This window comes from Hylobates moloch, unplaced genomic scaffold (assembly GCF_009828535.3).
Source record: "Hylobates moloch isolate HMO894 unplaced genomic scaffold, HMol_V3 SCAFFOLD_1, whole genome shotgun sequence".
NCBI lineage: Eukaryota > Metazoa > Chordata > Mammalia > Primates > Hylobatidae > Hylobates > Hylobates moloch.
The window spans coordinates 151,900,743-151,927,947 of NW_026652276.1; the positions used below are offsets into that span (position 1 = coordinate 151,900,743).

The 27,205-nt window shown below is 35.8% G+C and overlaps 1 protein-coding gene and 1 long non-coding RNA gene across 2 annotated transcripts in view; one reads left to right on the plus strand and one right to left on the minus strand.

Moving 5' to 3' along the window:
* The window catches only part of AHR (aryl hydrocarbon receptor), a 47,719-nt gene extending 37,049 nt beyond the window's left edge, over positions 1-10,670 (minus strand). Inside the window, exon 1 of the mRNA XM_032759989.2 lies at positions 9,986-10,670. Within this exon, the coding sequence (XP_032615880.1) occupies positions 9,986-10,050 (65 nt within the window). The 5' untranslated portion in view covers positions 10,051-10,670. The remainder of the gene's footprint in view (positions 1-9,985) is intronic.
* Positions 10,671-10,845: 175 nt separating this feature from the next.
* Positions 10,846-24,299, plus strand: LOC116813388 (uncharacterized). Its single transcript, XR_004370958.2, has 3 exons — positions 10,846-10,960; positions 11,282-11,435; positions 23,074-24,299. It is a non-coding gene; the product is annotated as an uncharacterized LOC116813388 (long non-coding RNA).
* The last annotated feature ends 2,906 nt before the right edge of the window (positions 24,300-27,205 follow it).

A 27,205-nucleotide genomic window follows, 5' to 3' on the forward strand; every position in this document is an offset into this window, starting at 1 on the left:
TACATTTCTTGTTGGCAAATATTAGAGGTTAATGGTGATTACCGGCAACTTTTGCTTTTACATGTAGACAATAATTATACTTCATTATTAGCTTTCATAGTTTGTGTCTCAATTAGAAAGTTCAATGAAACCCTAAACAATTTAGCATGATTTTCACCTGAGAAGAAAGACACTTATGGGTCAAAGAGGAACATGAGTTCAGAAATGAAAAGTTGAATAACTTCACACAAAGATCCCAGCCAGGATTTCACAGCAGACATTAATCACTTAAAGTGAATTTAAAGATCATCAGATACCCACGCTGAACTGGAAAACCTACCTTATACCTCTATACCTTCCTGTTAGCCAGAAAAGTAATTACCCAGCGTTTTCTTACAACAAAGACATTTTTGACAATTCAAATGGAATTATATCAGCTTTTGTAAAGTAGAAATCGGCCTGGGCATAGTGCTATTAATATGACCCAATCAAAACATTTCTAGATAATTTCTTTTCAATGATGTATGTGGAGAAGTAATACTTTAGGCAGAAAGAAAAGTAAATACTTCTACAAAAAAGGTAATACATCAGTAAAATGGTGTGTGTGTGTGTGTGTGTGTGTGTGTGTTTATGTATGTATCAACAGATACCATCTCCAGATTGTCTGTACAACTGTGTATATAATAGAAATTGGTGATGGTTCCCCCAGCTATTTTCCCCTAATCATACTGCATTTATAAACAAATTTCAAGTCACACCTAATTAGTTCATTTCTCCACTTAACCAACTGAATTTCAAACTTTATCTATAATGCTTGTCTACCTCATTGTGTAATTCTCTACTGGTTAATTAATAACTTGCTGACAAGTATTTATTTATATCCATCACATCTTGGACAGCCCAGGTAAACACTTTTCTCCTAACTATTCAAAAAGTGTTATGGGAGCTAAGCAGAAGCAGCAACTGCTTGAAAAAAGATTTTACAGAAAAGGTGGTATCTGAGATGGATCTTGAGTGAGGGACAGGATTTCATGAAGAGGCATAAGTAAGGATTGGTGAACTGTAAGAACTCCCCCATCTGAAGGGAGAAGCACAGGGTCAAAGAGAGAAAAGAAGAAAGACGGTTGGGGCCACATTCTTTCAACAAATACTGAACACCTATCAAGTGCCCAGCACAGAACACTTACAGGTGAACAAAATATACAAAAGCTCATGTTGTCATGGAGCTTACATTCTAGCGGGAAGATGGAGAAATAAATAAACATATAACTTTTAGGGCGAGTGAGTGCTAAGAAGAAAAATAAAGCAAGGTAAGAAACTAGGGTGACAGAGGTGATGCTGGTTTGGATAGCCTAGGAAGGTCTCTCTGATGTGATGTTTCAGGGCAGACATGAGTAAAATGAAGTGAGCTATGTGGGTGTCTGATGCAAAAATGTTCAAGATAGAGGAGACAGCAAAGTAACGGTAGAAATCAGACTTAGGCATCTGTTCTCAAGTGGTGAGCTGAGATTTACAAGATCAGCCTGTGTTTCACCAAGCTGACTCTGGTGATAGAGAATACAGAAAGCAGGGCAGGGTTCACTGAAGTTAGGATTCTGGGACGCCAGGAACTTCTTTCTAAAACATAAATCTGACTATGTCACTCCTCTGATTAAAATCCTTCAGTAGCTCTGAACTGTCCATGTTCCTTAGCTTAGCACACAAAATCCTTCATGATCTTTCTAGCTTCATCTACCCCTGGCTTCATTTCTTCTATCGAAGCCGTTTTTGTCTATTCTACCCCAGAGCTAAGAAATTACTTACAGTTACAACATGTGGTTTAGTGCTTTCATACAACCTCCTTGTTATGTCCCATTGGGTTCAAGTTCCCACTCAAGCAGATCACTTTCATGAAGTCCTCCCAGACGTACCTCACAATAGATTAGCAACTCTGCCCCATTTGACTTCTTATACAAATGTCTAATATAATGATTCCATTAAGGAATATTCCATACAAACAACTTCACATAAATAGAAAGTGTGTATACAATCCAGTCCTGCACTCTTGGTAGCTTTCCAGCAATGATTATGAAACACTGGAGAGAAGAGAGTGACACAAACACTGAAGGCAGCATGCTATGACATAGGGAGAACTAATAGTAACATAAAGGCATCCCTCTATGTGGTACTGCTGCCTGTCTTGTGCTGGCTCTTTGCAATATTCAGCCTCACACTAGATTCTGAGGCTTGCTTTTCATAATGCAAAATTGTCTACATTTCTAATGTATTACTATGTGTCTTGCAAAATGTTTAATATGACAGCAAATCTCCATTGTCAAGGAACATAATTGCTTATACTTGTTTGCCTAACACCCTTATTTCTATGTAAGCTTAAATCATTTTTGTATCCTTAATGCCCAGCATAACAGAGTGGACTCTCAATTAATGTTTGCTGACCAAAAGTGCCAAAAAAAGAAATGATCACAACCTGACCAAAGGCACTGACAGTGAGGCTAAGAAAGGACTGTCTTGAAGAGAGATTTAAGCCATACTCAAATGTTCACTGAACTAAACTAACTCACTATAGGAAGTAAGGAAGAGGAAACCATTGAGTGAGAAGAGGTTGCAAATGGTTCTGCGATTTGTAGCTTGGAAGAACAACTACACTTCCTAATGACAGCTGTACCAGAAAAGGAAAAAAGTGGCTTGAGGATAGACCTCAGTAATACCAACATTTAGGTATAGGGCTATGGAAGAGGCATAGACACAGAGGAGAAATGATAGGAAAAAAACCAGGGTAGAATATTTTGGAGGTCACAGAAGAAAGTCAAATACATAGAGGAATTAAGGTCAGGGCTAAGAAGTACCCTCTGAACTTAACAATTCAGATGTACTGGATTTGAAGCTTTTAAAATGTCAGATTGTTAAAGCTAACAAAGGTAACGCATTTGAACCACCTTTTCACTGATTTTGTGAGAAATGTACAGATTTTGTGAAAATATTTAATATCTGTCCATACATCTTGAAGATACACAGAACAATTAAAAATAGAGTAATCTTACATTAACTACACTTGACTTGGATTATGCTAATATTTTTACTTTTGTATTGTCTTCGAATCTATAAGAAAGGACACTGCTAACCATTATTTAAGGAAAAGGGTTTGAAATATAAATAAACATCCCTGTAAGATTGGATTTGGGAGCTCTGGAGTTCAAACATCTCCTGAAATAGACCGTATGATGTTGGTCAGGCAAAGGAGTAACTTACTATTTTTTGAAACCTTTACCTCAAAAATCTTGTCCCAATCTGTAATCAAAATTGTTATGAAATCAAGACTCCAGCTGACTGCATGCCATGCTTCTGTTTAGAAGCCCTGCAAGCTTTAACTGCTGGTGGTACCAGGCCCAACAGTATGCCCAATGCCAGTTTGAATGCTATCTTGAAGGCCTTTTTAACATCTCCATCAAAAAAGTCTATAAGGTTCATCATTTGTAGCCAGTGTTTGAAGTAAAGCTGAAAAAATTAACCCAGTTTATTCATAAATATACCTGTTTTATATAATATTCATTATAAAACCTCAAAATGACATGCAAAGATATGGTTTCAGTAATCCTATGAGATTAAAGTGACATTTTTTAACAAGAGATTACCTCTCACAGTACTGAGTTTGCTCTATCGGATTTTTCCTCGGGGTGATTTAATCTACTCTTACTGCTTTGGTCTACTTACCCATAACTTGTTTATCTTTATTTCCAGTCCCTGTACCTGACTGCCCTTTCATTCACATTCCCCTGGAGTTGGGCACCCGCTTCTCAGCACTAACTATGGTGCTACTCTCCATCCAACAGCTAGGAAATCCGAAGTATTCCTCAATAAAATCCCCCTACCATACTACCTACACCCAATAAAGCCCAACTCTTGACCCCATTCATTCTTCATTTCCTTCCCCCAGCTTCAGTGCATCCGTATTTATCTCTGAATATAAATTTCAAATATTTACAGTCATAAACTATGAGCTTAATGTAATGGAGGTGACACATAGCACAAATAGATCCCAACTTCATTGTTAGGCTGAACACAGCTGGATATTTTATTTCCCTGTATGAGTCAAAAACATCTACAAAAACTTCTGCGAATTCTGGCTGGAAGCCACTTTTAATGAGTCAGAAGTCTTCTGCCACCCTCCTGCTGCTGCCCTATAATTGTGATGAGTTCTTTCCTTTCCCTTTTGTTTGCTATACCTGAGGAGAGATGATGAGATATAAACAGCATAGTTTCTAGCACAAGACATTAGCAGGGAAAATCAGGAAAATGAAATATGGCCTAGAAACCACTATTAGTTCCATAATCCTGAAAAACTCATTGTTTCCCTTTCCCCCTTCTTCTACACAAATACACGTTTTTATTCCCCCTTGAACCCACATAAAATGTATCTGCCTTACCAGAATCACTAAAATATTACCAAAAAAATTTTAAGTGGTAGTTAATTGTTAAATTAGTACATCTTAAATATGTACTAAGTGCATGGTACTGTACTGGGAAGCTCTGGTAGTTTCAAAGACAAATGATAGTCCTATCTTTAAAGACATTCTTTTTCCTACTAGAAGGAAATATATTTTGTAACATGGCAAAATCAAGCATAATATATTGCTCAGTAACACAGGTGCTATAAAAGAGTTCATGGAGATGTGGCATCTCAATCAGGTCTTAAATACATGCAAGACACTTCTGTTTCTGTGACGGTAGAATACCTAGCTTTCTGCAACTACCCTTCTCTTCCAGAAAACCACACCAAAACGAGAAAAGCAGGAGCCAGAAACACAAACTCTGTCTCCGATGAACCTAAGAGACAGCTAAACCCAGATGCAAATAAACAGGAAGATGGTAGAAAAGAAATCAATAATAGCATAGAACAGGAAGGAAAATGTAATCACAGTATATTACTTAGCTAAACAGTAAACAATATACAGTCAAAAATAATACAACGCTAACGTGTATATAATCCAAAATTGTGATAAAATATATTGGGAGGATGGAGGAAGGTGAAAAAGGTTAAAGTGAGACAAGAGAGCACTAAAATCCCTAACTACCACAGTAAGACATCAAAAGATAAGGCCTCACATGCTATACTTAAGATGTGCCACATATATAATTGACTTTTGAAATCTGCCAGTATTATTTAATAGGAATACATTTTAAAACAATATTTCAATAGAAAGAAGTAAAAAGAACAAACTAAAAGATGACTGAAAAATGTAAGACAAAACAAATAAATACGTAAAGGACACCCTAAGTAGAAAATCTGCAAATACAAGTGCTTCTCCTATACATAACCACAATCCCAACATATAACTTTAATCACCAACCACACTTTTGCCTGTGAAATTGACAATAATATTTTTAAAGCAAAAATGCAAAGATATAGTCACATCCCCAGATTGATGATGGAATGTAATTAGTAAATTTTTCTTAATTTGATACTGTCTCTTGGAGTGTACGATTTGGTTCAACCTTAAAACAACACATATTTTCTATCCCAAAATTCCCTTACAGGAATTTTTTCCTAAAAAAATAAATTTGCATAAAAATTTACATGTCCCAAGGGTATTCTCTGAAATATTAAAGTATTAAATGATTGGGAATAAAATTTCCTCCCAAAAGAAAAACAGTTAGATAAATTATAGAATATTAGTACAACAGAGTATTATGCAGCCTTTAAAAACAAACAATGTTTTAAAGAGGAAGGGAGGTAGGTAGCAAATCAGTAAGACAGGAGAAAAGACTCTAAGAGGAAAGGACGTAAAACACAAGTATGGGGATGAGCAAGTACAAATTATGTATGGGAAATAACAAATAATTTATTTCAGCCATAACACTGAGAAGAAACAGTGAAAATCCCTAGGATATGGCTGTACTGTATGCATCACTGAATCTGTTCACCTGGACAGTACGAACACAAGTCAGTAAGAACACAAGCTTTGAAGCAAAAAGACCTGGGATCCAATATCCAAACTCTTTTTCATTACCTGAGCAACTCTGAATTTGAATCTCAGTTCCCTATCTATAAACTTAAATAATACTACCTTTCTTTAGTACTATTATAAAAATGAAAAAAATGATATATAGAACTGGGCAAGCTTGTATCAGAATAAGTGCTAATAAACAGTCATCTTTTGTCATATTAAGCCACTAGCAAAGTATCAATTTTAAAAGAAGCGTAAAAGTAGAAAGGTACTGTTGTAAAAGATTTGTATGGTATTTACTTCTAAGTAACTGTCTTAATTAAATACATGAGTAAGCACGTACTATGTAAATTTATTCACCAGTGAAGTAGCATATTTCAGCTGTAGCTGTAATTGAGAACATAATCGTATACTGCCTCTTACTGTTTCACGGGAGAATTGATTGTTCTGTGATAACGTAAGCTAAAAGAATAGAATTTATCTTTCTGTTTCATTTATACCTTTAGCAGTCTTCACAGTGTTTATATATATATATATATATATATATATATATATATATTTTTTTTTGTTCTGTTTTAGTTGTGAGAGTAGCAGTACAGGTGCTGACTGTCCTGCTTTATTGGTCAAGAAACTTGCCCAGATCTATAACACAGTGAAGAAACTAGACCTCATTTTTTAGTTTAGATCCAGTGCTTTCAACTTATACCTGTTTCCCCTTTTTGCCATTTAATGTTACCTATAACTAAACACTTTCACTTACTTCATTTCATAGTTCTAATAAGCAAGTGTCAGTAACTACTATGTATATGCTATCTAAATCAAGCTATTGGAAAGAAAAATGATGGAGAAATAATTGTGTAAATGAAAAGACCCATTCTTTTATCTTAGATGCTATTTTAAAAATGGCACCATAAATTTATATAAAACATTTAATGAGTATGATGTAAGTAATACAATTCAGTATTACATATATGAAATTCATGACATTTAAAAAGAATGAATAGCAAGACAGACAATGCTTTTATATATTATTATTAATATGTTAATAAAAGTAAAAGTTTTTATCAGTATGTATTTTAAAGAGGGATCAGCTAAGGCTCAGAAGTGACTTCCAGTTCTGACACTTCATAATGGCTTAATCACCACTACAGCTGGTATCATTTTAAAATGTAGATCCCCTTTTCTCAACACCTATTATTTGCCAACATTCAGTGCTAACTTTCTAGGTACAGGTAAGCTGAAATCCATTACAACTTTTTCTTTATGATTAAAACCTTAAAAATACAAAAATATATCCAAAATTATCAATAGGGAAAAACATTCTATTTAATTCTATAATGGCCTTTTTGACTCTCTTCATGAGACAAAATAAATAAACACTTTCATTTCCAAAGAGAATAAAATAAACACAGGATTTGTTCTCTTTTTCTGATTAGGGTTACTAAGTACGGGGCAACAGTCTAAGCAAAGTTATAGTAGATTCTTTAATGAAAGTTATCTTTGATATTTTCTTCTTGAAGGTAGGAACATGAATTGGATGTAAAGTTGCTTCAGAGCCTTTAATTTCCCAACTTTCATTACTCCAAAAAGACAGGAAACATTTACTGAGAGTCTACTATGTTGGAGATACTTCAGTGGGATTAAATTGAACACATTTAAAATGTATTTCCTACTAATAAAGATAATTTTCAATGTGAGAGCCGCCACTAGGGGGGGTTGATTTTTCTTAATAAATTCAACTCAAGATTGAAAGAGCTTCAGGTTACAATTGTCACCTACTTTACTCCAAAATTTTATGGAATACTTATATTCCATAAAATTTATATTTAATTGGCTGTCTTCTTAAACAGTCCTATAATAATGCTACAGCATATTTTATCTGTAAATAAAATAAAATGGCTCTCATTTAAGAGGTCAAAGTTAAGTAGGTCTGGATAGCATTTTCAGCTCAAAACAAGATCTATTTTCCCCAATGTTGGCATGTTTTGGGGCTCATTAGGCCACAAACTGGTAGTTTAATTTTAAAACTCAAATTTAATATCAGGTTTAATGACTTCATTTCTAAAATAAACTTTGATTAACTGCATTATAAAGTTAACAATTTTTCATTCAGGTAAAAATAATTTATATAAACACTTTCACTTGATAATGAAAATGCCAGCACTAGCCTTTTCTTTCAGAGCAAGCTGGTGATATTTAAGGCATTTGTATGATTAGAAGCAATATACGGTGCTCAGTAGAGATCTGATAAACATCTACGCTAACAAAATAAAATGTGGGTGAATGGAAAAAATACTTTTGTTATATTATAGGGAATTAATACAAGTATATTAAAGACTAAGTAAATATAATATTAGGATAATCTAATAAAAAGTACATTTTACACAAAATAACTAAAATCCATAAATGTTAAACTGTAGAATGAATACAAAATTATGGCATTTGTTTTTGTTTACAAAGCCATCCAGGTCCTTTGATAACACCCTAACTGAAACCCAGTATCTTAAAAACACATCAGGGAGATCTTCATGTTTTGTCATCATACACATAAAACCCATGACATCCCTATTATATATGATGCTAAGTGTATGATTGTATGAATAAACACATAGAACAGACATTTGGGATGCCTCCCAACTTTAACCATCAAGGACAATGTCAAATAAGACAAACATACTTTAATATAAGAAACCATTCTACGAAATTAAAAGTATTATAAACCGATGTCTCAAACTGCCAAGGTAGAAAACTGCTGGTTTGACAATATTCCCTTAAGACATACTGTACCATAAAACTCCCAAATTTTAATCAGTCTATTTATAGATTATTATCCTCTGTTAATGCCAATTCATAAGTATAGTTCTGAAGAACTATGATAACTGAAATTCTGAAAGGAAACTAAAATTTTAGAATGAAACTTTAAACCAATAACTGGTTTTAAATATAAATCTTAAAGTGTTATTTTTCTGGTTCCCATTAGTGATAGTTGGAGTCTAAGCAAAATGCACACTTCTGATTTGGTCTGAGGACGTTTAAGAGTTCTTAAAATTGTTTATGAAAACTTGAAACACATGTAGGTAAAGTAACTCAGAGATCTAGAAATAAAAAAATTGGAATAAACACATGAATACAACCACCTCACAACAGGAAATGTTTTGAGCACGGATAGTTTTTTCTGACATGCACAAAAAATTTGCCATCTCACACAAATATTCCACCAAAATCAACCGACAACGACAAAAGCAAGTTTGTACTCACTCAATTAGAAGAAAACTTTGAAGGGGAAAAGAATTAGAGGTAGATGTTAAGAATGAAAACCTCTCTCAAATGCAGTTCTAAATCTTTTATTTTACAGACCCTAAAGCCACCCCAAAAGTGATAAGCAAGCTTCCGAAAAAGATGTCTGAAGAATACAAATCCTCCACCGTATCCTGTCCGTTGCATCCACTCCCACCTGCTACCACTTCTATCCACTTTACCGATATGGTCAAGATGAACGCTACAAAATTGCTGCCAAATAAGTAAATAAGAGCGCAACACAAAGCCAGTGGGTGGGGACCAAAAAGTACCTTTAGAGGCACTCAGCCCCTTCGTAAAAGTCAGCATATGTTTAGCTCTTTAAAACACCTCGCCCTACCAAACTCTACGAAGAACGAGAATTAAGACCGTCCTCTAACCTAACCCATGCGGATATTAAAAGTGGAAGGAGATTTCAAGACAGGTTTATACTAACTAATCCATTAGCCCAAGGCAGATCAGAGCTGTCAACAAATCAGGGCCAAATCAGAGAGAACAAAGTTGCAAATGTGAGAGGGTGTGTATGCACTGGTGCGGGGGAAGAGGATGGGTGGGAGGACAATTTTTAAAATGCAATCATTGAAAACGGGAGAATCCAAGTCCTCTATCTCCCAACCGGCCTCCAAACCTCGATTCCACGGTCAGTGCCGAGAATGGACCTAATCCCAGGATCGCAGGGATTTGGGGGCGGGGTGGGGCTGCCTCCTGCACCCGCGTGCCTGAGCGCCGAGCCCCCGCGATAAGGACGCGCTCGGGACACTCACGTTTTCTGCACCGGCTTCCGCCGCTTGCGACTGGCGTAGGTGATGTTGGCGCTGCTGCTGTTCATGGTGCCCAGCCGACGGCGGCGGCTACTCCCCGGGCACTGGCGGCCGGGTCCCCGGAACCCGGTGTAGGCTGGGACGACTGCGGCGGCCGGCGCCGGGTTCCGCGAAGCCGCGCCCGCTCCACCTGCGTCCTCTCCGGACAGTGGCGTGGGCGCCGCGCCTCGGCGCCTCGGCTCCCGCAGGCTTCCGCAGCCCGCGCCAGTACAGGTGAGCTGCCTGGGCCTGGCGCACTGAGGGGGGGCGAGGGGCGGAGACCCGCGAGCAAGGCGGCGCAGGTGCCGTCTACACCGGCGGAGGCGGCGCGGCAATGCCCGCAGGTGAGGCGGCCTGGGCGGAGGAGGAGCCTGGGCCGTCTATTTAGAATCCTGGCCTGGGTCGCGCACGGTGGCGCCGCGCCCCGTGACCGTCGCCGCGGCCCCTTGGGTGAGGGAGGCGCGGCCGCGCTGCTCCCGGGACTTCCCAAATCCTGGGTGCTTCCCGCCTGCGGAGCTTGGGCGCCGGCCACCAGTCCCGGCTGCTCCCAGCTTCCGTTCGGCTACACGGCTGCCCCTGGTCTGAGCTGGCGGTCCGAGGTACGCTCTCGGAACAGAGCGTCTAGGGGACTCCCTAGCCACTGCCTCCCGCCGCCGCGCGCACCGGCTGAATAGCAGGAGCACCCCCGACCCCTCACCGGCCCCGCCCCGCCCAGATCCCGCGTAGCCCCGCCCCGTCCTGCTTGCCCCCGCCCATCTGGATTCCATTCCATCTTCCTTGAGGGCCCCACCCTCATCCCGACACGTGATGACGTAGGACGTAAGGACGCCCCCCGCCGGTAGCCATCTTCGTGCATAAGCAAACTCATTGTAGCTAGACTGTACAAAGTATATCAAGATATGCCAAATATTGAGCTTAACTTCACCTGTTTGAGAGACGGTGGGTCAGCTAACTTGTGGCTAAGGATTACAATTAACTGGTAGACAACCAATGGGACCGTATGTTTTCCTAGTTGGGGAGACTTAAGAAGGCCAGATTTGAGTTGAGACTTGAAGGCTAGGAATTTCCTTGACCTTTTTGGGGGGGGTGGGGGAAGTCTTTACAATAGACAGGAAAATAGATAATAAGGGGACTATTATGTGTTGTGTCATGGAGGACCATGTGGAAAAATATTGGGAGTAATTAACAATATTGAATGCTGTTGAGAAATTCAAATTAGATGAGAACTGAAAATGTCATTCTTGTCTTCTCAATGTGTAGTCATTGATGACTTTCGTGAATGCAGTGTTGGTGGGGTAACGGGCCTGCAAATAACATTGAAATGGGTACAGGATTGAGTTGAAGATGACGAAATGGCATCCTCAAGCAGACAATTCTTCTTCCAAGTTTAACTGGATGAGAGACATATCAGATGGTATGTAGGGGGAGTGAAGGGTTAAATGAGGGTTTTCTAGTTTTGGTTTATTTCTTTAATGGGCGATACTGAGCAGCTTAGAGGGGGTAGAGATAAACTATGTAGGGAACCTGAGGGAACAGTGAAGGAATGATAGATACTAAGATAGTGAAAGCAGGAGGGAATGAGTGCCAAAGCATAAATGGGAGATTAGGACTAATAGATTAGATACTAACAGAAACAGCACTTACAGTGCTTTGCTATTCAGAGTACTCCACAGCTTCTTATGAGAGTTACAAGAAATGCAGACTCTTTGGGTGTCCTTATTAAACCAGAACCCGAAGTTCACAAGAACTCCCAGGTGATTCAAATGTACGCAAAGTTGGAGGAGCAGTTCTCTACCATAGCTGGAGGAAAGAAGGACGGTGGGTGAGATATAGTAGGCTACTAAATTTTGGATCAGAAAGATGAAGGAGATGTAATAAAGAGGGTATTCTAGCATGAGCTACAAAAGAACAACTGTGTTTTGTGGTCGATGATCTTTGTTTTAATTTTAGAAGAGCATAAAGTAAAAGTGATCTGGGAAGTGACAACAAGGAAGTAGATGGACATCCACCCTATATCCTGGGTGTGTGATAAGAGAAAATAATTAGGCAGTATTGGGGAGAACTTATAGGAAAGTGATAGCCTCAGTAAACCAGCTTTCAGTTTAAGGAAAAAGTTGGAGCAAATTCCCAAAGAAGACAGTGTACACTGGGAAAGTTTGATGTTTATGAATTAGCAGTTGCAGAGGCAGAATCAACCATCTCCATTTTCCCTTCTCTTTCATTTCTTCATTTATCTGTGCTTACTCATAGCCATTCTATCTAAAACGTGTAAGTGTAAAAGAATAATTTCCTCCTAGCTAGGAACTTTAAGGGTGAAAAATTTATATCAAAACAATTTATTGATTCTGTAGCTTATAACTCCTCTTCATAAAAGAGATATACTAAATGCAATGAACCAATCTTAATTTAGTGATTTAAAAAAATCCTTCCCTTTTTAAGGTTGTTGGCTATTTGGTACAGTCATTGTCTACCTTATTTTGACTTTCATACCCTTTTTTTTTTATGTTTAACTTTAGGATTATTTTCATTATCCAGAAGTCATATGCTGTATTATGTTACATAGTCTTAGTTAAGTAATAGATCTTTGCATAATTAAGATGAAAATTGAATATCAACAAAATTCCCAGAATTCCTTTTATTTTAATAGTGACATGAACTTACCTTAACAGTTTTGCTAGCATGTGAATACAGTATAGTGTAGTGCCATTTTTAAAAAATGAGCTGCCATTATCTAGAAACTTCCTGTATGGGCACTGTGGAAGATGGTTCTCAAAGTATGGTTTGTGGCCATCTGCTAAGATTTAAAAACTTTTTTGTTAGCAGTTTTTTTTTTTTTTTTGTAGTTACATAATTTTTTTCTCATAACAATTTGGCTATAAGAGTCAGTGAACATTTGATTACCTTATGCAAAGAACATCCTTTTAATCAATTGGGTTGAGCTTACTTTCTGAGGTTTCAGATGCAGCTGTATGTGTATGGGTTTCTTTCTCCTGCGAAATAGTATGAGAAAAATGTTTTAGGAATGCTATTATAAATATCAGCTGTTCTTGAATAAAAGAAAATAATGAAAATGAATGCTAAACCTATTCTATCACAGTTCATTTCACTAAGCAAGATTTTAGCCCCTATAATATACCAGACACTGTGGGTTACAGTAGTGATATCAGACATGTTCTTTCCTCTTAGAGCTTACATTCTAATGAGAGAGACAAGAATTAACCAGATAGTTACACAAATGAATGTATAATTACAACTGGGAGAAGTACTGTGAAATGAATACTCTGAGAATGTATAATAGGTGGATTTGACTTGGTAAGGGGAGGTTACCCTGAGGGAGCTTCAGCTGAGTTTTGAGGCATAGGTAGGCATTTTATAGGTGACCTGGGGAGGAAGGGGTATTTCATGCAGACCGAACATGTATCACTTTTTAATCTCCTCTTCAATTCTGCAGCTCCTTATTTCAGGCCCTCAAAATTGTCTTTTACAGTTTACAACAGACATTGTAGCTATATGAAGTATTTTACAGAGGGTAGTCCATGCTTCCTAAACTGTGTACTGAGGCACCCCAGGAGCACCACAACAAACTCACAGGGGCACTATCATGGGATATTTTAAATTTTCAAGGCCAACACAGTGACATCAGTTGGAAACCATGCAAACCACTATCTTGAGGTAGTTCAGAACTTCTACACATTAAATTGTACTTCATTCCTTTTGACATCGTATCTTTGTGAGGCTGTGTTTTTGTAAATTGCTGTAATAAAACACAAGGACTATGGGAAAATTACTGTAGAACAGGAATGAGGGTAGCGGTTTCCAAGTTTATTCCAAAGTTTGAGAAGTTATGAAGTGCCCAATGTGCACATCCCATTAAGAACAAAAAATGTTAATGTATATTATTTTTTAAATAGCTACTAAGTTGTTAGGATAGACAAACGTAAGTTTGGATTTAACTGTTTAATAAATGGAACTGTTAGGTGTTTCTTTTAGCTTGCAACACCATGAAAAAATTACTGAGACACTAGGAATGCTGTGAACTGAGAAAGTTTGGGACCTTTGGCATAACTAAATCCTTCATTTAACAGGTGAGAAACTTCAGGCCCAGAGAGATCAAGTGCCCTGCTAATGATAGCCTAGAATCTGGGTCTTGTGATTTCTGCTCCAGTCTAAAATGTATAACTTACCTCACTTTGAACTGTTCTGATTCATTTATTAAAAATAATCAGTTTACACATTGCTTGCTTTTACTCCTAACACTGAAGAACAGACATAGACATCTAAGGGCTGTTTCTAAATGCTTAATGTCTTCTTTACTTGCTTGGATACAACGGTGTCATAGAAGCCACAGAGAAGTAATTAATAGATAATGCTAATCTTAATTCTGACAAAGAAACTACAAGATCGGAATAATTTGTTATTAGTCAAAATTATTTTTATTCACTTACGGATAATGCTTTATTGTAAGAAACATTTAGGTTTTTAACACATGAAAGTACGTTATTAAAATGTTAACATGCAGTAAGTTTGGATTTCGATTTTTTTTCTTTCCGGACTTTTAATTCTCACGAATTTGAAATTTGATTATTGGGAAAGTTATAAAAAAGCTTTGTGTTTCACATGCTAAGATTCATGTCTAATTTATTAAACATTTTATTAAAATATATGTATATAAATATTTTTACTAAAATCCATTTAACTTTGGAGATAAATATATTTGGAATCTACATAACAATACATACTTTCTGCATTTTAAATCATGATATAGAAGAAACTGAAATTAAGATAAAATACATTTATTTAACAAAGAAAATTATTAACTTGATAAGAACAGCTTAAGGAAAAGTAATGCTGACCTAAAATATATAATTTAGATTTGCTAAACTTTAAAAGGCTATCATTCTTATTCATGTTAAGAAACAAAATGTATTCTTTACTGAAAATATTTAACAAATTTAATTAATGTGTGGACAGTGGTTCTCCACATTTGTTGCATATTGTAGTCACTTGAGAACTGTAAAAATTACTGATCCTTGGCTCCACTACAGAAATTTTTATTTAATTTATCTATGTTGTGTCCTGGAATCGGGATTTTACAGGTGATAGAGGTATTGTGGTTATGTAAGAGAAGATCCTTATTCTCAGGAAATGCATGCTGCAACATTCATATATGTATATATATATATATATATACATACACACACACATATATATACATATATACATATATATACACACACATACACATATACATATACACAATTATGAAAGGTATACATTTGTGATATTCTTTCAACTTTGCCATATTTTGAAAAATTGCACAATAAAAACAAAAAATAAGTGCAAAAATAAATAGCCATGTACTTTCAAGTTAAAAAATTGAGAGCCAAAATATCTGAAGCCTGATAATTGTTTCCATGGGAGGTCAGGACAGAGACATAGTAGGCACCCAGCTTTTACGTAAGATAAAGCTTTAGACCTTGCTCTAAATCTCGATATTACAGGAAACAGATGGAAGATAAATTTAAAAAGATTCAAAGTTTCTGCACTTCTCCAGTTTGAAAACAAAGAATCCCAAATCTCCATTGTATGGCCTCCGTGGGCTGAAGAATATGTGTAGTTAGTTGTGCATTGCAAGAATTTAGCTGATTTATACTAACCACAAATTATTCATTTTGCTGTATTCACCAGTTATTTATACTAAAATGCTAATAGTTTCTAATAACGTACGAAGACCTTTTTGCTTGTTCTTATGCATTTGAAATTTCTCCTTTATCTACTTTCCTGTATATAATCACTGACTTTTCTAAGACTTTATAATGTACCAGTAGACAGGATTTATGTCTACAAGACTTACATGCTAAAGTAATAGTTTTTTTAAAAAAAGTCTGGAACAAATGTTAACTTGTACTGCAAGTTAAAGCTTTTCACTTTAATGCTATGCAAAACAGCTGCATAAGTAATATTCTTAGGACCCTCCTCACTCAGACCCCATACCAAGCATCAGAAATACCTGCCATTACCTGATTGGTAAGTTGATGAAGGAGATCTGGTTACATAATTAATCAAGGGGATATAGCTGAGGGTGGAGTGTCCTGTAAAACAGAATGTTCTCCACCCTTCCCTCCTAAAGCAAGCTGTAGGAATTTTCCTTGTAAAACTTTAAACTTTAGTTGAGTGGCCTTCCTGCCTGAATGTAGATGGAGCTCCCATCTGTCTTCATAGAGGCGAGGGCTTCTGATGAAAAGGAGTAGGAAGGATTCAATTTATTCCCAGATCTTGGACAAATCTCTTACATTCTTTTAATCCTTGCGTTAGGTTGAATTCATTCTGGTTATCTGAGTCTTTAAATAAATTACATAAAGCAGGCCAGGCACGGTGGCTCACGCTTGTAATCCCAGCACTTTGGGAGGCTGAGGCGGGCGGATCACGAGGTCAGGAGATTGAGACCACGGTGAAACCCCATCTCTACTGAAAATACAAAAAAAAATTGGCCGGGCATGGTGGCGGACGCCTGTAGTCCCAGCTACTCGGAGAGGCTGAGGCAGGAGAATGGCATGAACTCGGGAGGCGGAGCTTGCAGTGAGCCGAGATTGCGCCACTGCACTCCAGCCTGGGCGACAGAGCGAGACTCCGTCTCAAAAAAAAAAAAAAAAAAAAAAATTACATAAAGCAAATATGTTTCAGAGAAAAGCATGTGAATCGAATAATTATTTTGGGATACATTGGTATTTAAAGAAATACCAAATAGATTATAATGTAAACAGTCCCTATCTAAACTCTTCAGAAACCAGGGTTTTCAAATATTCATTACATATTTGTGTTGTATTTTTCCATATTATTTACTTATTTAAACACATTTTGTGAGTGGTCATATTTATGCCAGCTTTTTGTATAATTCTTTGAAGCAAATCTCCCCTATAAAAGAAAGTCGACATACACCTATATTAGTAAAAACACCAATCTGTATCCTGTTAGAGTGCTTTGATTGTATATATAAAGTAAATGAATGATATAAAATGCAAACTTTGATTTTTTTTATTTACTCTTGAACAGTTCAGACAAATGTTAATTTCAGTAAGAACTGCATTAACAAGATGATGAGAAAAATGGAGGTCAGTATAGGGTCATTCAATCCCCCAGACCATTTTGTTTTAATTAGTATTTGCCTATTTTAGGATATAAAAAAGGTTGACATTCTGATAGAATTTTCTCAAATATTTATAAACATGCCCTACATGAAATACTAATAAAAGAAATAGCCTCACATACAGCAGTTTATACTTAAAAAGTTTGTTCATACTGAAGGTATTAGCCAATTATGAAGTAGGTGGTGGTTTTTAGGCACACAAACAGTCCTTCTAAAAGAAATGTCATTATCAGTCAACCTAAAGATGATATTTTTTTCAATAATAATAAGAAATAGTACTTAATAGCTGTAACTTAATAGCCTTTTTCTTACCTTTTAGTATCTGCTCAACAAGATGAGGAAAATCCATCAGTACACAAAGTGAAATATACTTCTCAAAACTGAGCACTTTATGTCATTACATCTTTAGGGTCAAGTCTCTAAGTGGCAATTTAAGTTTTATTTGGAAACTATACTGCTCAGTAGATGACTAGAATAATAATGGTTAATTTGGTAATAAACAATAGCATTGATTTAAGCCAGTAATTTCTGAGTTCTATATTACTATATGTTATGCTCAGAAAAAACAGATGGTAAATATCTGTCACCATGAAATTAATACTTAATTTTCCATATTTTCTACACATCCTTTTAATTAAGTAAAAAATAAGAAAACAAAAACAGAAAAGGAGTGTCAAAAGCTATAATTTTCCAATTAGCTCTTACTAGAGTCATGTACACCTCATTATTTTACCTAAAGAATAATGAAAAGCACTGTCTTTGACATTGAAATATATGTCCAACATAAGTCTGTTTAAAAAGCAAGTACACACACACGAGCATGTATATATTAAATAATATATAATTACATATATATAAAATCATTATAAAGGTGCCTTCAACTTCTGTAGTTTATAACTTACGGTCTTTGGTCATTTCTTTTTGTTTGTTTGTTTTTTGTTTTGTTTTGTTTTTTGAGATGGAGTCTCAGTCTGTCACTAGGGCTGGAGTGCAGTGGTGTGATCTCGGTTCACTGCAACCTCCACCTTCCGGGTTCAAGCGATTCTCCAGCCTCAGCCTTCCATGTAGCTGGGACTACAGGCGCATGCCACCACTCAGCTAGTTTTTATAATTTTAGTAGAGATGGAGTTTCACCATATTGGTCAAGCTGGTCTCGAACTCCTGACCTCAGGTGATCCACCTGCCTCGGCCCTGTAAAGTGCAGGGATTACAGGCATGTGCCACCACACCCGGCCTGGTCATTTCTTATAAGATACTAAATATGTGGGATAACTCAGATAGGGATATATTTTTTAAGTTCTACTCTCTAGCCCACTTACCAAATAATACTGCTGACTTTAATGTGAAAGATCCTTCAACAAAAAAGAATATACTATCACAATTTTTAATTATTTTTCTTTCTAATCTGAATGAATTTAGAAGTTAAATTGAACTTACTTAGTTTCCTATGTAAAAAGCAAAGGAAAAAGCCTTACTGTGTGATATCTCTCTCTAATATACTCCTCAACATTTATATGTGTGTATATTATATATAGAGGTGTGTGTGTGTGTGTGTGTGTGTGTGTACACAGAGAGTACATAATGACTTTCAGGAGTGAAAACAGTCTTTTACAAAAGATGGATTCCAATGACAAAAATGTTCAGAAAAATCTCAGGATCAATTGTTTTCTCTAGTAAGCACCCCAAACTTCTCCTGAGGTTAATCACAGCCTTCACTGCTTTGTATGCTGAATACAATAGTTCCTTTTGATTTAAAAATGTGCCAACTCTTATAAAGTTAACATTCTGTATCTAATTAATATGCGGAGATAAATAATCTGTGATACTGATGTAATCTAACCTACACAAGACTCAGATAACGTCTTTATTTGATCCTTAACAACCGCATACATTGTTTCTTTATTATATTCTTTTCTTTTTTTTTTCTTTTTAGAGACAGAGTCTCGCTCCGTCACCCAGGCTGGAGTGCAGTGGCGGGATCTCAGCTCCCTGCAAGCTCCGCCTCCCGGGTTCACGCCATTCTCCTGCCTCAGCCTCTCCGAGTAGCTGGGACTACAGGCGCCCGCCACCAATATGCTCTTAGCACAAGACTACTAGATCCACTTGATCTAACAACTTTTGGACAATAATTATCTCCTTGTTTAAACAGCACAATCAAGTCTCTTCTAACTACAATAATGATATGTACCTTTATTTATATGAATTTAATCACCTCTTTAATTTTAACATAGTATTGTTGCTTAAGTCTAATCAGAAGTGTTAGGTAGTAATTTCTATTTTTCTCTTAAGGTATATGTTAGGAATTTTTGTACTTAGGTCACTGTATGTGCATTTTAAAATATGTTCCCCAAATTACTTTAAAGTGCATTTGAAATGAAAGTGATGATTTCATTGAATATGAATGAGATATTACTGAGGCATTATATTTTTTCATTTTGTCCAAATATTTGCATAGTTCATATTTTTAATTTTAAAGTACAAATCTAGGAATATTTGCTTCAGAATGCTTTCATTCTACTTTTCTTTTGTGTGTAATTAGAATTCAAGAGGATTTAACATCCAAAATATTTCCTTTTTTAATGTTTTTCTGTATGTGGTCAGCAGAAAACAAAATAAAGATAAGGTGAAAATATTGCCATATTAGTAGGTTTTACACCAAAGAAGAAAAAACCACTAATGCAGTCTCTAATAATGTCCTTTCCCCCATTTTAATAAGAAGGTTTGTGTTGTTCTGACATTAAAAGGATTAAGCAGCAAGCCTGCTGAGAAAAATACTCAAAGGTATTAAACCCTAGCAGTGTTGGTTTAACTGTAATTACTGTAAAATAAGATTAAGTCTGAGTTTGGAAGAAGAACTAGGTTTGACATAAGACTAAAAGGTAACAGTGTTCACAGATGCCTGAATTAATGCTTCAGTGAAAAATATAATTAGCACAAGATTTGAAAATATGTCTCCTTTGGCAAATGTCTTCAGAGAGTAATCAGTGCTGTAGACTGATGTAGTGGAAAGAGCACTGGGCAAGTGGCCAAAATCTTTGAATTCAAGTTTGTTGCTCTAGCACTCACAAGTTCTGTGACCTTGGATAAGAAATTTCTAAAACCTTTGAATCTCAGTATGGTGGATATGGCCAACTGGCAACCATTTGCACTTTTCCATACTGTGTATTTCTATACTACAGCAGCTGGAAAGCTAAAAACTAAATTTTCCTAGATTCCTGTACCATTAAACTTCCAATGTAAATAAGTTTCATCCAATTAGATGCACTTGTTGAGATTTGGAAGCAAAAGTCAAGTGGAGGTCATCTTCCTGCTGCTTCCATCATTTTCTGCTAATAAGTGAGATTGTGGAAACATGATTTTTCTGTGATGGGTTCCAGCATCCAAGTTCTAGGGTTTGAGAGGCTGTAGGGGTATGAGTAGTAGTGGTTCCCTGATCTCTTAATTGAGGCTACAGTGGTGTGTTTTTGAAGTCAATAAATTTTATAGTGACTTCTGAAGTCCCCACTTTCCTGATTGAAGCAAAGGTCATCTTTCTCTAATAAGTCAGTTCTACAGTGTTCTGGAAACATTTCTGAATTCCCAGCCTAGAGCCTCTCTCTCTAGCCTTTCCAAAGATTTAGTAAGCATTTTATTCCCTGTTTTAAATCCCTATTTACTTGAAATACTTGAAACTTACTCTGTTTCCCGTACTAAAACCTAACTGATACACATGTGCAAGTTTCATTCATACCTTACAAAGTCTTTGAGAGGATTAAACCATATTAAGCATATTTAACATTGCTTCCTCTTTTGAAAGATAAGTATTCATGATATGAAAAGCAACTGTCAAAATTGTCTCGTGGCATTCTCTTGTCATTAATTTTGCTCAGCTAATAAAGTCTAAACACAGTTTGTGAAGTATTGGTTCTCCTGAGCAAATAATGCAGAAGAAACAATTGCATATTCAATTGGTATCTAAATTTTATAAATCTCCAGTTCTAAGAATGTCTGTGAGTTTGTATACCTTTCCTATAAATGAATAGCTTTCAATTCAATTTACATTTTGCTAGTATTTTTACTTTTTTGGAAGTGGTCATAATTAGAAGCACTATGGCTAATTCTGTAAGTGGAAGTGGACTGACATAACACCATGTCTGGCAAGATTTTGAGCAGATTTGGAAAAATGTTGCTCTGTGCTTTGATTTTATACTTTCTAAAGGAATAAAATAATTCTCCTCCCCTTTTTCAATGAATTTCTTTTTAGAAATATGTGTTGTTATATTTATGGCGTCAAGAGACTTTTTCACCTTTAAACTAGCCCACATATTCAGCCACTATTAAGGCACCAGTGTGCTTCATATCAGTTATTTCCTGACTTCATTTGTTGCCCTCCTGTTTCAGCCTGGCTTCTGGATCTTGTCTCCATTTCTGTCTGTGGCTTCTTCTTTGGCTTTTTGATTTGTAATCAGTCTTTTATTCTGCTTCTCCTAAAAGGGCTCATCCCACTGACATTTTTTCCCTTGAGACTTTCTTAGGAGGTGTGTGTGTGTGTATCTCCCAAGAAAGTTTCCTAAAATATATATGTGTGTATATACTTTAGTTTTCATCCCTCAGGACTTAAATTCAGTTGAACCTTGACTATGAAAACACTCTTCAGTTTTCCTCAATAGGTGAACTCAGAAAACAGGAAAATTACACTAAGTGCTCATTACTTTCCTGGGTAATTTTATATATTGGGCAGAATAAACTACATCAAAATTTCCAGTGCTCTGTGCATGAAATCTTATTCATTTACTTCCACATGTATAAAATTACATCATATGATGGAATAAAGTTTTCATCTGTCATTTTTTTTTTATTTTTAAGACAAGATCTTGCTCTGTCACCTGGGCTGAGTGCAGTGGCACAACTACAGCTCACTGTGGTCTCAACCTCATGAGCTCTGTAGCTGAGAAAACTTGGGAGTGACCAAATAATATAAAATAATATGAAAGTAATTTTTAAGATGTTTAACCTCAACAGTACAATACTGAAGCATATAAATTCAAGGTAAGTATATAAATTTAGCTCAATTCAATGCAAATTGATTAAGCACTTGAGATTTCACCAGCCTATTCTTCAATTACATGAGAAATGTGGCTTATTGATTAAACGTCTTAAACAACACAAGATAAAATATAAGTGATTGTGAAGAACATATGGCACAAGCAAGTACTGCATGAGATGGATCTTGTAGAATGGGTACAATTTAAGTGGCAAGTAGGTTTTCTAATTAAACATGATAAAGTGAGAAGTATGAATCTGACATATTGAGGAAATGAAGAAAATTAGTCTGAAGTGGAAGGTGTGTGTTAGGGAATGGGAAAAATGCAATTAGATAAGAAAGCAAAGTTAGATTAGTTGATGGGGTATCTTAGGATTGATACTTAAAATTGATTTGATGAACAAGGAGAAATTATGGGTTCTTGAGAAGGAAACTTATGTGTATTTAGGAAAGTTTTCAGAACAGTTTGTGGTAGTTAAGATGGGATGGGGAAATTGGAGGTAAATCTGAAAATCAGGAACTATTTCATTAAGGTTAGAATTAGTCAATAAATGATAGCTGGAGTATGTGCAACATAGTGAGACCCTATCTCTATGAAAAATAAACAAATAGCTGGGTGTGGTGGCACGTTCCTGTAGTCCCAGCTACTTAGGAGACTGAGGTGGAAGGATCACTTTATTTTGTGTTTTCTGCTGACCATATACAGAAAAACATTTAAAAAGGATTTGGGATGTCAAATCCTCTTCAATTTTAATTACACATAAAACAAAAGTAGAATGAAAGCTCTATGAAGAAAACATTCTTAGATATGTACATTAATATTAAAAATATGAACTATGCAAATAAAATATATTTTTTCTTTTTTTTCCTTTCTTTTCCCAGTGTTGTGAACTACCTATCATGGGATAACCAAAATCAAACCTGGAATCTCAGAAGAAACAAATTGTTTGAAGAAGTTGGATGTGCTTTTTTAAAATTTTTCATTCAACTAAAACTTTGTGAACTGTTTCTTGGTTGTGGTCTTCACTAAATTTTAATCTTTGGCATTCACTTCCAAAGTATCCCCCACTACGTAACATTTATTGTGTCTCTTCATCATTAAACTTTGATGAATTTACAGAGTGTCTTTTGAAATTATGTTCTTGAGAAAGGTAAGTTCCCTAAAAATCCCACCACTTCAGGAACAGAATTTTCTAAAATTGTTGTATCTACCTAACTTACCTATTTTTGTCTGGAGTCCACTTGTCCTCAAAACAAAATTAATATTGTATTCCCCTTTGGTCAAGGACACATTAAACATTTAGTGCAGCATGCACATTTTTCAGGGATGTAGAATCATAAACAGTTATTTGTATACACTTCTTATGACATAGGGTGACTTTTACAATGTGCTGTGTTAAATGTTCACCATTACATATTGTACCTGTGAAAAGATTATAGGTTAGCTTTGATAATTTGAAATATTTTTGCCACAGCCAGTAGCTCTATTAATGATGATATGAAACTCTGACGTTGTTGTTGTGATTACCTTGTATTTTTTCATATCTGTTATGTGATATGGCAACCAACATATTAGTCATAATAATAATTCGGTAATGAGTTCACACAGTTATTGGATGGAGCGCTGTGTCCATCCCTAGGTGTTTGTTATTGTAGTGATACTTATAAGAAGTACACCTTGGTGTACCGACATTAGCGCAAATTTCACCAGTCAGGAAAATGTGGATAAAGTGGTCCCTTTGATTCATTAGCCCTATACGAAGTATTTTGAAAAAAATATTTTAACAGATTTGTATCCTCTTTCCATATCTCATATAAACTGTAATTATTTTTAATTCCCCCAAATGAATGAAAGCCATCTTTACCATTTGATCCTTTTTAAAAAAATAAGAATTAATATTTATCGAATACAGGTCCTGTGTACTTTACATAGTTTCTTTAAATTTAGTCTTACAACAATGCTATGTAAAAAGTACTTTTTGAAAAACTGAAATAAAATTTATGTGACATAACATTTATCACTTTAGTGTTCAGTTCAGTGGTTTTTAGTATATTCACAAGATTATGAAGCTATCGGTACTAATTCCAGAACATTTTCATCATCCCAAAAAGCAGCTCCATACTCATTAGCAGTCACTACCCATTCCTCCTTCTGCCAGCTATTAGAAAACGCTGATCTATTTTCTGCTTCTATGGATTTGCATATTCTGGAAATTTCATATAAATAGGCTCATAAAAGGCTGGATGGGGTAGCTCATGGCTGTAATCCCAGCACTTTGGGAGGCCAAGGCGGGCAGATCACTTGAGGTCAGGAATTCAAGACCAGTCTGGCCAATATGGTGAATCCCTGTCTCTACTGAAAATACAAAAATTAGCCGGGCATGGTGGTGGGCGCCTGTAATCCCAGCTACTCAGGAAGCTGAAGCAGGAGAATCGCTTGAACCTGGGAGGCAGAGGTTGCAGTGAGCAAAGATTGCACCACTGCACTCCAGCCTGGGTGACACAGGGAGACTCCATCTCAGAAAAAAGGCCGGGGGTGGGGGTTGGCTTAAACAATATATGGTCTTTTTTGATTAGCTTCATTCACTTACCATATTGTTTTCAAGGTTTGTCTATGTTGTAGCATGTATTAATACTTCATTTTTTATGCCTGAATATTATTTCATTGTGTAGATATACCACATTTGTCTATTCCCTTCATCAGTTGATGGGCAATTGGGTTGTTTCTATTTTTGGCTATTGTGAATAATGCTGCTATGAATATTTATATACAAGTTTTTGTGAACATGTATTTTCATTTCTCTTAAGTATATATCTAGGAGTAAAATTACTGTGTTATATGATAACTATATGTTTAAATTTTTGAGGAACTGCCAAACTGTTTTCCAAGTGGCTGTACCTTTTTACATTCCCATCAGCAACATATGAAAGTCCAAATTTTTCTACATCTTTCCCAGCATTTGTTATTGTTGTTCTTTTTATTGTAGCCATCTTAGTGGGGATAAAGTGATATTTCATTGTGGTTTTGATTTCCATAATATGAGCATGTTTTCATGTGTTTATTGGCCATTTTTTATTGTCTTTGGAGGTATGTTTATTCAAACTCTTAGCTCATTTTTAAATTTGGTTATTTTATTATTGAGTTGTAGGAGTTACATATATGTTCTGGATACTAGACTCTTAGATATGTGATTTGCAAATATTTTCTCCCATTCTGTGGGTTTTCTTTACACTCGACAGTGTAATTCTTTATATCTCGACAGTGTTCTTTGATGCACGAAAGTTTTTAATTTTGATAAAGTCCAATTTATGTAATTTCTATAATTGCTTATGCTTTTGATCACTGCTTGTACTTTTATCATTGTTTGTCCATTTTGTCTAATTTTTTAAAATCATCGCTTGTTATTTCATCAATTTTATGTCCTATTTAAGAAACCATTGTCAAAACTGAAATCATAAACATTTGTTTCTATATTGTCTTTTAAGAGTTTTGTAGTTCTGGTTATTACATTTAGATATTTGATCCACTTTGTGTTAATTTTTGTAAATTTTGTGAGGTAAGGGTACAACTTCATTCTTTTGCATCTGGATACCAGTTGTCCCAGCACTTTTGCTGAAAAGACTATTGTTTCTCCCATTGAATTACATTGGCACCCCTCTCCAACATTAATCATTGCCATCTTCTTGAACAGACTGTCATGGGTTTTCTCATACCTCTTCCAAGTCTTTTCTTGTTTTTCTTTTTTTTCTTTTTTTAATTGTGACTTTTCTGAAATCTCATTTCTTAAACAAAAAATTCTTTTACCAAGCAAGCAAGTTAGAAAATATCACCTTATTCATAGCCCCATATAATAAGTTTCCCCTCCATATATGTGTCAGCTGGTCAAACAGTTGAAGAGTTAAAGTCAAACTTCTAGAAAACAATGTCAGAAGTATACATAAAAATGTAAAAGCTATCCATATTTTGTGGAGCATTTATGTAATATTACTTAAATGATATTTATGTATACAGAAAATGGCCATATCAAAGATATGTTATATTGAGGTTTTCTGTCTCTATAAAGATGCTCAACATCAAAGGCAGATAAAGCTTGAATACTATTCATTATACAAACACTTACTGAATACGCTGCCATATGTTCTAGGCAATGCACTACCATCACTGGTGCAAGAGAAACCTAACATAGCTCCTCTCCCCAAGGGTATCTAGGAATGGAGAAAGTTCTGTAAACAAATGATTACATCCAAGCCCTATGGTAAAGGCATAAGTGTTATAGGAGAACAGGGAGGGAAATTCACTAATTTTGCCTCAGTGAATTACTTAGAAGGTGACACTCGTTTGAAAATAGGTTATGAAAATAAAATAATTCTCCTAAGAAGACAAGAGGGACAAATGAATTTCTAGCCTACTAGATGACATATACAAGGCAGAGAAGCATGAGAGGAGAACATGATGTATTGAAGAAAGGATCAGTAGTCTGGTGTAACTAGGTGCTAGACTGTAGATGGAGAACATGCTGGCAATTGAGGACTGAGATGTAGGTTGAGGCCAAATTATAAACTGAGCTAAAGAGTATGGACTTGGTTATTGAGGCCACTGATAATTGTAGAGGATTTTTAAGTAGTAGATGATCCTGTGCTTACCATAGTGTAAATGTTATTGCAATGACCTGCTTCCAACCATGAACTATTAAAAGAAGTACATAGTGATAAAAACTTGGACCTTAGAGACAGACAAAATCAATTCAAATTTGGTCTTCCCAACTAAGTTATTACATAATTTTAAGTAGGTTATGTAATTTCTCTGAACCTCAATTTCCTTATCTGTAAACCTCACAGATTTGTTGTGAGAATTAAATGGGATGCAATTTTTAAGGTAAAATATGTAGCACAATTCTTAGAAAATATTATATGCTCAGTAAAGGATAGTTGTATAAAAATGTCTTTGACAGCAGGCCGCCTTGTCTTTCCAGTGCCAAATCCAATGAATTGGCCTTCAGTCATTATTTTGGAA